This window comes from Microtus ochrogaster, unplaced genomic scaffold (genome assembly GCF_000317375.1).
Source record: "Microtus ochrogaster isolate Prairie Vole_2 unplaced genomic scaffold, MicOch1.0 UNK70, whole genome shotgun sequence".
Taxonomy (NCBI): domain Eukaryota; kingdom Metazoa; phylum Chordata; class Mammalia; order Rodentia; family Cricetidae; genus Microtus; species Microtus ochrogaster.
This window is the reverse complement of record NW_004949168.1, coordinates 1997516-2007646: the sequence shown is the minus strand read 5'-3', so window position 1 is coordinate 2007646 and position 10131 is coordinate 1997516. Positions and strand designations below refer to the sequence as shown.

General features: G+C 44.2%; 1 protein-coding gene across 1 annotated transcript in view; it reads right to left on the bottom strand.

Annotated features, from left to right (window-relative positions):
- The window catches only part of Tbx19 (T-box 19), a 27111-nt gene extending 18027 nt beyond the window's left edge, over positions 1–9084 (bottom strand). The window contains exons 1-3 of the mRNA XM_005370109.2: positions 8882–9084; positions 1769–2033; positions 359–493 (exon numbers count right to left, since the gene is read on the bottom strand). Of these exons, the coding sequence (XP_005370166.1) occupies positions 359–493; positions 1769–2033; positions 8882–9084 (603 nt within the window). The remainder of the gene's footprint in view (positions 1–358; positions 494–1768; positions 2034–8881) is intronic.
- Positions 9085–10131: the final 1047 nt, after the last annotated feature.

The following is a 10131-nucleotide window of genomic DNA, read 5'->3' as shown; positions in this document are numbered from 1 at the left end:
AAAAAAAAAAAAAACAAGTGTGTCTGGTCCACACTGGGAGAGGCTGCTTTGGTGGACTGCTGTCACATGGATCTTGAGTGTGTCCCAAAGACCTGTATGTGAAGGTTTGGTGTCCCTGGGAGCTGATGGAATATTTAGGAGGTAGGCGTGAGAAACTCTACACTGACTTCACTATTTAGCTTTATCACTGTTGAGAAATTCCAAATCCTCAAAACTTAAATTCTGTTCAGTCTTACTCAGGGGCAATAAAAAGACGCCCATCAACTCTACCATGCACTTCCCTGTAACTTTGACACACACACAGACACACATAGACACAGGGCCACACAGATGTGTACCCAGGCACACACTTGCTTACCTCCTCGTTCTGATAGGCAGTCACAGCAATGAACTGGGTTTCAGGGAAGGAGCAGTTCGTGACCATTCGATGGGCGCCTCCAACACGCACTACGTGAACCTGAGGTTCGTATTTATGTAGCGAGTTCAGCATTATCTGTTGAAGGGGAGAAAAGGTCTTAGAAGGCAAAGCTAAGCCTAGGACATCATAGTTGATCAGGCAGCCAGCACCATGGGTTCCTCACAAGTTCAGCACCCACCCCAGACACTTGAAGTTCTATGTGAAAATGAACATCAGCAAGCCTCTCACTGACGCTCACACCAGGATCAGAGGCAAACGGCCAAAGTTAAGCTTTCTTTATCCTACCGAGATCCCAGCTTCTAATTTCTTGCTGCCTTTGTGTTCAGTATGACAATATACATTTCAATCTGTTTAAATATATATTTGTTTATATGTGAAGAATTCCAGGAATGCAAAACTGTTAGCCGTGCCTACAGGGTAAGGAAATCTAATATCAGAAGGTTATACAAAATTTATTCTTCATGATTTAAATGCAAGGCTATTTAAAGCCTTGTGCTGTGAGATATAGTGAGGCAGGAGCAAGCAACCTTTAAATTTGCACTTTAATAAAGAATATTCTGGCTAGCACAAAGCCTGGGAGTGCGTTACTTCTACCTCCTAAACTCTGAACTCCTGTGTTCCCTGCCACTTAGCACAGAGAGAAAGGAGAAGACCCAGGCTCAAAACAAACAAAGCAAAGCATGAAGGCCGGGGAGAGGAACAGGCCTTGTCCCCCAAGTCCCATCTCCAACGCCTGCAAATGCTGCATTTTATAAAGCAACTAACAGCTTTACCCAGGGAGCTGGATTTGCAACCTGCCACAGAAATGGAGGAAAAAAGGCTCCACATCGTGTTTACCCTAATTGGAGATTTTAAATAAAACATTCCTTATTTAAGGTTTGTTTGGATTTTTTTTCTGAAAAAAAAAAAAGCTGATTCAATATTCTATTGATAATTATCATAATGCCCAAGCAGAAGAAGTAATTATTTCATTTAGGAGCAGCTTTTTATTAAGGTATTTGTCTATTGCCAACATGCCACTTACACCAAAAAAAGGGGAGGGGGGAGAGGAAAACAAAACCTGGTACCCACAAACATCTCCCTCCCTGGGCTGGGTAAAAAGCACCGCAGGCAAGACAAAACGGAAAAGAGCCTGGTGATTAAGTAAACTAGCGCACTCTCTCCCGTTCTCTTAACATCAGGAAGTCCATTAAAAACTGAAGCACCAATTAAGAGCTGTTTATTCCTGTTTACATTTGGACTCCAGGAAATAACCGGCTTCTGTGGGCAAAGAGGCTGGTGAGGACCCCTCTAATTGCCTAAATGCACCCTTGATATTTCTTGATTGGTGTGTGGGGAGGCTGCGCGTACCTGCCCACCTCCGGTGAGCTTGTTGGTCAGCTTCACTTTGCTGAAGGAGATAGGAGCTTTCATCCAATGAGCCCCGAAGTTGGGCGAGTCCGGGTGAATGTAGACACAGCTGTGGCTGGAGACCTCCGGCTTGCCTGCGGGAACCCATTCCCCATTGACGTACTTCCAGCGGTGACTGTCTGTCGGGACAAAGTCCAGCAGGAAGGAGTACATGGCATTGGGGTCCAGTCCTGTGACGCTAATCTTCAGCACAGGGAACATCCGTCTGAAAGAACCCAGAAACAGCCCCCAAAGGGGACGTTAGAGGAGCCCTTCTCCTCCTTGCCCCAGCGGCTTTTCTGCCTCTGAGACTTTCCACTGAATGATCTAGAAGGGAGGCCACACAGACAGCAGCTAAGACCAAAGCCCCAGTACCACCAGAGCCTCTTTCTATTAATGCATTAGACATGAGGTTGACTATAAAACACTGTTCTGTATGTTAAAATCTGCGGGCCACCGGTCTAGTCAATTCCTACAGAAGGACATACAGACACGTGTGTCCTCAGATGCTGCATCCTCACGCAGCTCTGTCTCTAGCATCCTGAGGCTAGAGACCCACCCGCCCCAGACTCGCACGGAACCCTGATTGGGAATAAAAGACGCAGCATGTAGACAGCTGCGTGGGAAAGCAAGCAGGAAGCGGGATTTTGAGGGACCAGCTAGAGTTCTTTTCCTACAGGACTTCTCAGAGACTTACCATACCCAAGCTCACTGTGGACACAGGAAGGAGCGTGAGGCTGTGTGCACCCTAAACCTCGCCTGTCTTTGACCATTTTGTGAGGATCTCTGTTTAAGGCAAATCCGTCTTGAGATGTAAATATGAGTTCACTGGTCTTTCTTCAACCCTCTAGAACATCTACCTAAATATCTCACTTCGAATGCTATAGCTTACTTATTACCCACAAAGAGAAACCACATAGCCACCATCACTAAGTTCCCCCAGTTCTTTCTAGACTTCCTGTTTTCAAAAGGAAAAGACAAGGGAAGTGGTTTCTGCCAACCAGGGACAGAGTAGATAACCGCATGTGCTCCCAATGTCCAAAGTGACCCAAGGTAAAATTCTAGAACAGCAACAGGACTGGCCAGCTGGAGGTCATGAGGCTAAGGACAGAGTGCCAATACTTAGCACATTTACCAGGTATTGGAATAAATACTTGACGAGAATCAGCTGACTGATTTCCTGCAGCTTGATAAAGCCTCCTTGCTGTGACACTAGTTTCAATAAATGAGAAAAGTACGTGCATCAGAAATAAAGTGTCTACGGGAGGAAAATGCGTCAGATAATGTGTTCCCAGCCCATATTTTTGGCTGAGAATCACATGTCCCATATCACTGTCCTCCTCGAGATGACTTCTCTTTCAGGTCACCAGGAAGGCTAGTGATGCAGCATCTTCCCTGTTCCACTTTATTCTGCTTTTTTTCTTAGCTGCAGTAGAAGCGGTTTTCGCCGTTACTCTCTCTTGACATCAGACTGAACTCTTCCTTTTCTCTGTGTATTTAACATTTTCAATGAGTTTAATAGTATTGGCCCGGTGTAGACAAGAGGGGTTACTGAACACACACATGTCATTTGCAAAGAAACATAAACTCAGACATCAGAGAGATCCATAAAGTCGTTTTGACAGCTGGGAAGATGGCTTGTTCACAGGAGGTATGGTCTCAGGTGGTCTCTGTCTTCTTGCCCCAAGCTTTCCCCAAAGTGATACATTTTGGATTTTTTTTATTTATTTTCTTCTTCTTCTTTTACATTATTTAAAAAAAAAAACCTTACAAGGGTGGCGTGTGGTCACTCGTGAATAGTGGCAGAGACCAAGTGAAAGAAAGAGTGGCACTTTCAAAACCAGCCTGGTCTACATAGTGAGTTCCAGGTCAGCCCAGATAACATCGTAAGACCCTGTCTTATAAAAAGAAAAAAAGAAAAAGCACAAACATGGCAAATAAATTGTTGTTTTGTGGACTAAAGTTTAAAAGCACTATGAGGCTAGGATGCATCTGTCGCAGGTTATTTTAAATAAGAGCAAAATCTGCAAAGCATGTCTGTTCCGTCACACTGAGCACAGAATGATGCAACTGCTCAAGATGAAGGTGTGACATCAAACACTGGGAGAGTCTAGCTCTCATTTACCACTAACAAGATGATTTAGCGCAAGGTCCTTTTCCAATGATAATAGTTACCATATGCACCCAGGGGTTAGTATATGTTATACCTTACTTAAGCCTTCCTTCACTACAAAAAGGTGTTATTACACCCCTGTTTTAGTACAGAGGCCCCAAGTTTCCAATAAGCCTATTAGGCGAGAGACTAAAAGAGAAAGCCGTTTCTGCTGGGGCAATGAGAAGGAAACCCCCCTGTAGGATGTTCCAATAGGTTTGGGTACCCCTTCTTCATCTCTCAACTCTGTTGTGTGAGGTCTCAGTCACAAAGAAGGAACCCCTAATGGCATTTCTTCCTTCTTTCTAAATTCAGATAGACTTGATATTGTAAGGAAACCAGAACTGCACAAGGAGCTTCTCAGCATTACTATTCATCCTTAAAGCATACAAGAAAGATGTCACTCCACACCTTCAAGGGCAGCTACAGTAGAAAGGCAAGACAACAGAAAGTGTTGCTGAGCATGGAGAGACTGGAGCCCCTCCCTCAGTGCTGTGCAGGACGCAAAATGGTACAGTCACTCTATCGGTATTACTATTTAATCCTGCAAGTCCACTCCTAGAAATGTATACAGGCAGGATGAAAACACATGATTACACATATGTCATAGCAGCAGTATTACAAAAACGGACAGATCCATTGAATGATGAATAGATGCAAAATATGTTATATCTATATGATGGGGTGATATTTGGTCACAAAAGGTCTGCAGTACTGCTGCATGCTATAACACACATGAACCTTGAAAACACTAGGTAAAGAGAAAATTTTTCACAAAGAAACACATATAGTATTATATGTAAATCTAGAATCCAGAATAAGTAAATCTAGAGAGGCAAAAGGCAAACTAGTGGGTCAAGGGATATAGGGTTCTTGGGTGGGGAAAACACAATGAAATGTTCTACCTCAGTTGTGGAGAAGGATAAACAGTCCTGGGAATATGTCAAACCCATTGACCTGTGTGCCTTAAGTGTATGAGTGATATGTTATATGAATAACATCCCATAGTAACTCTGTCAATTAAATAAAGATGCTTGGACAGAGGTCTTATATGAAAAATAATAGAATGATAGACTGTTTCATACCCTTTAATGACCCGTTTGCCAAGAACTTTATAATTATCCTTGATTTTGAGATCACCACATGGATGAACTAAACAATGATGTGTGATTTTAATTTCTGTTATCACAATGGGGAATGAATAAGTCTGTCAGTCTTAGACAAGTCTAAGACCTTGTCAAAGGTCTTAGAATCAGACTAGACCTCCCTCTTAGCCAAGTTAATCTCCTTCCACCTCATCTTCCCCTACCCCTTCTTTGTCTTGACCCACAGTGATCTTGAAACATCACCTATGACCTGTAATCATGACTCGTGGCAAAGTTTTGCTATCAGAGATGAAATCTACTTCTATTCAAAGTGATTTTTTTTTCCATTTTTCCCTCAAAGCATGACTAAGCACAGAGAGGGTTGAGTCTCTGAAGAGTTTGGAGACATGGAAATCAGCCTCTAACTCACAGATTACCAGTACTTAATTCACCCTTGAAAATAAATCTCCTCAAAGAGGAAGAGGGATGATGGAGAAGGAAAGCAGAGAAAATGAGAAAACATGAACAACTCGTCCCCAAACACCATGCTTGATGGATCATGGATATTGAGTTTTACCCACAAACTTGGCTTTGGTTTTGCTGTAAAGCTAGCAGTTTTTATTTCACCAACAGGAATCTTGGGAAAGAGCCCTGCTGGAAGAGGTTAGCAGGGTTGGGGCTACAGAAGAAAAGTAGAAGCAATGAGACCGACTTTTCAAGGAGGGGAAAAACAGAGGCCGTCCAAGGCAACACTCAGGAGGTTTTGCTCAAAAACAGCCTTCACTCTCCTCGCCAAACAATAACAGTCACCAGAGGCTCACGAAAGCTGTCAGGGTTGAGAGAGAGAGAGAGAGAGAGAGAGAGAGAGAGAGAGAGAGAGAGAGAGAATATATATTGTATAATTACGAAACACATGAATGTTAGTACATGAAAGTAAGCAGGCATAAGCTCAGCTGCAGTTGTCAATCATGTACCAGTCAGAGGGGAAAGAGCAGTAGCATCGGGGGAGAAGCAGATAACGCAGGTGCCTATGATCTTTGTAACTTGTGATTGTAAAGTGTAGAGAAAACGACTCTTGGGCTACCCAGGCATGGAGGCGAACCTGCCTGAGATGTAACCCTCGGTTTTCTCTTTTGTGCTGCCCTCCTGGAAACTGCTAGCAGGAGCACATCACTAGCACCCCCACTTGTCAACCGATTCCAACCCTGCCTCCCCAGCTCCTATTTATGATAGTCCAGTAGCACCAGATAGGTCAAAAAATGCTTCCAACTTCTTAAAAATCTGTACTAGGTGAATTTAACTAACTCAGAATTATTAAACTGCATAAACTATATGTGAAATACAGCACTTACTGTATTTCAGATGAAGATGTTTATAGGTAAAGAAAACAAGTACATTGGGTCTGAGCTCACAGGCTACCTGTCTCAGCTACACAGGAGGCTAAGGCATGAGAGAGAAAAGCTCAAGGCAAACCTGGAATTCAAAGTAAATTCAGGGCCAGCCTGGGCAACTTAGTGAGACCCTTCAAAAGAGGACTGGGAATACAGCTCGATAGTACATCAGTTGCCTAGTATGTAGGCAGTCTCCAGTACTGGAAAGGCACAAGGGAGGGAGGAAGGGAGGGAGCGAGGGGAAAGATAAGAAAGGAAGAAAGAAGAAAGGAAAGAAAGAATAAAAAGAACAGGAGGAAAAGGAGGATGGGGAAAGGAGGGAGGAGGGAAGATATTTAATTTAGTTGCCTGAATAGTCGGAACTGAATTTTTTCCTGCAACCTAACACATAAATTCCTAGCTTAAATGGTGGAGGGGAAGGTAAGTACAGACGGGGAGTGTTGTAGTTACCACTGTGTTTGAAAGCTTATCAAACACAAATGACTAAAGTATTTGCTGCTGTTGCTTACATTTGTAATGGGGAGAACAGCAGAAAGAAGGGAAAAGGGAACCGTGGAGCACGTGCCCAAGGCTTAGCTCACTGATCTAACCAAAGCTTCTGGAAAACTCAGCCAGTCAGTGGCTCACAGGACCAGGCAATAAAGCAGCTTTTCCATGAAGGAGGTTCAAAGTCTAAAATTATTTAAATAATTTTAAACTTTAAATACTGAAATTTTATGGAAGTTTTAAAAAAGGTAAGCAGCACTCTTTTCGAATGGCAAAGGTACATTCTGCTATAATTTACTATCAAATTGAATTTAATAATGTCTCATAAAATTTTACTGCCTTTCCTAAAACACTTGAACCATATTTTAATCTATTGGTTGGACTTATTTATATTGTAATAGAGGGTCACTTTGGTGGACAAATACGGGATCTAAGCACCTGTGAGATTACACAATAATAAAGCACAAGCTGAGTGTTCCACCCACAACCAGACCTGACTAAGTTTTTACAATCACAACATCACTCATCGTTGAAAGAGACCAAATTCACTTAAGAGTTTGGGGGCAATTCTTTGAAGTTAAAAATATTTTCCATCAAGAAAAGAAAGGAGTGAAATGAAATTTTCAAGTATTTAGAGTAATAAAATGTAGAGTACACATATGGGGATCTGTTCAGAAAGGAAAATGTCGTTATCAAGCCAGGCTGATCGTTTCCCTACTGCTGGAATCACAGTTTAGAAAACGCACTTATTTACAGTCTAACTTTGATTCACAAAGCAGTTTACTGTCACGCAAAGGCTCTCAGGTTCGTGATTTTCTCAGCTGCGCAAGGGATAGCTCATTTTCCATGCCTTGTCTTATTCAAAATTAGAACGCTAAGACACGGAGAACTGAAGCATTTTACTCAAGGTCAAAAGCCAGCCTGGAGACCAGCCTGGTCTAGAGAGCTAGTTCCAGGACAGGCTCCAAAACCACAGAGAAACCCTGTCTCGAAAAACCAAAAAAAAAAAAAAAAAAGCCAGCCTGAAGTTCCACTGGCTTCAACTTTTCTCCAAAAGCAAAACTTCCCTCCAGGTGTCAGAATAAGAGTCCTGGCTCAGCCGGCACTCCTGAAGACATTCTTCGATTCTTCGGTGTTTCATATTTTTGTGCCCGTGGGTACCAAAAGGTATGTGAGCGCCATATCGGGAGAGAGTGAGCCTGAGCAGTGAGTCTCTTTCAGAACATTCGCGTCTCCTCTGCTAAGTGCAAGCTTTTAATATTGCCTCAGAAGCCCCTTCACAGACGCAACTTCACAGTACCTGAGCCAGACCAGCAGAGAGCCGTACTTATAATCCCCACTCTTTTCAGGAGAGGATAGAAAAAGAAAACTTCCCTTCCCTGAGACAGGGTACTGCTGCTTCGTTCGCTGTTACCATGCCAGCTCTCACAGTCACGAACATAAATCCTAACGGAGCACTCACCCTTGAGGAAGCAGGTGGAGGTATATGCGAGGTGGTTAAATCTGCCCTTTTGACCCCAGGCTTCAACTAATCAAAATTGTCCGACAAGTTTGCTGTGTTTAAGAGGAGACTGTCTAGTCTCCAAATAAAATCAACTTTTACATTTCTCTGAACAGGGCTGTGCCCACGTCTGCTCCGGGGTACGTAGTCAGTCAAAAATTAATACCAGTTTCTGACAGTTGAGCCCACTTCCCCGGTGCACGGGGCATGCCCTCCTGCATAATAATCCTCCATTTAATGTGTGTGTAAGACAGGTGGCTCCATCTTCCACTGCTCTGATGATCTCAGAGAAATGAATTAAGTTGGCTGAGTGACAGCCAGCTGAGACCGTCTTTCTGTAAGGTGTTCCGTGAGAGCCTGGAGCCTCTGAAGGAAGAGTAGCAGCCTCATCAGCACTAAGGGTGTCTTACCTTCCTCGCCCACCCAAGGCCAGCACGAGCAGGATGCAGACAAACTCACCTGCCATTCTTGGTCACGATCATTTCATTAGTGACTTCCTTGAACCTCTGCCAGAGTGGGGCATCCTCCAGGATGATCTGAAGTTGCTTCTCCGTAGGATCTCCCTTCTCCCTCCCCGCCTGAAGCTCACTTTCCACCACATTGAGCAGGCGAGACACCGTGCCTTCACCAGCCTTCTGCGTGCCCAGTTCACTCATGGCCATAGGACCTCGCAAACTTTGCTGAGAGCCGTTCTTTGCTCTTTGCTTCCAGCTCCTTCCTCCCCTCACGTGCTGGCTCTTCGACCCCAGCTGCTCAGTGTCTGGGAGTAGAAGATGCCTTGGCTCTTGCTTAAGCTTCTAATATGAGACCCCTGAAAGTCTCCCAATTATACCGCCAACCTGTTAAGCTTCAGTTGGGGAACAGGGTGGAGGGGGAGAGGTGGAAAAGAAAAGGCCCTCTCCTAATTACTCACTGGGTCAGGTGGGAGCCAGCCAGGCTTTCCCATTGGCTGCCGTGCCTACAGTAGACGTTTAAGAAGAGTACTCCATCCAAATTATCCGGCTTTTATCTTGTTGTACCTGAAGAGGTCTAATCGGTGTATTGAGGACCATTTTCCCGTTAATTAAAATTATTCCAGGCCCAGACTGCAACAATCAGGCAAATCATGTCTGTGTATAAATTGTGGCATGTGGCACCTATAGAAGAGGAGGTGCCTGGGTGAACTGTCCTGATGGAGTCCTCCGCCCAACTCCCTCAGCCCTGCTCTAGCAACCTGGACAGATGCAGGGAAGAGTGGTCTATGCTGAAGGTCAAGGGCTCTGTGCCAAGATACAAGCTTCTCTGTGTGCCTTGCTCAAGAAACTGAAGTCAGGAGGAAAGAAAAGGATTGAGGGCCTCTTTCCGCTAGGGGGCTCCTCTGGATATCTGCCTCCTGGCTGATCCCGCTCACAGTAACGCCTCAATCCAGAATGCTAATCTCTCTTATCTCCAGTCCTAGTGGAAGGGAGGGGGAAAGTGGTTTGCACCAAATTATTCTAAGAAAAAGTCTGCCCCTCATGAGTGAGAATCAACTTTTTACATCGTTAGGCAGACTGATGCTAACCCTTGTTTCAAAAAAAATCTTTAAAAGGTTCCCTTTTGGACAGCCATGGCCATGCTATCCTCCCAAGGTGAATCCCCCTATTTCCTGAGAGTTAGAAGAAACATTTCCTTTCACCAAAGATACAACACAGTGCTAGCGGTGGGAAGCTGGAAGCCGTGCAGGGAAC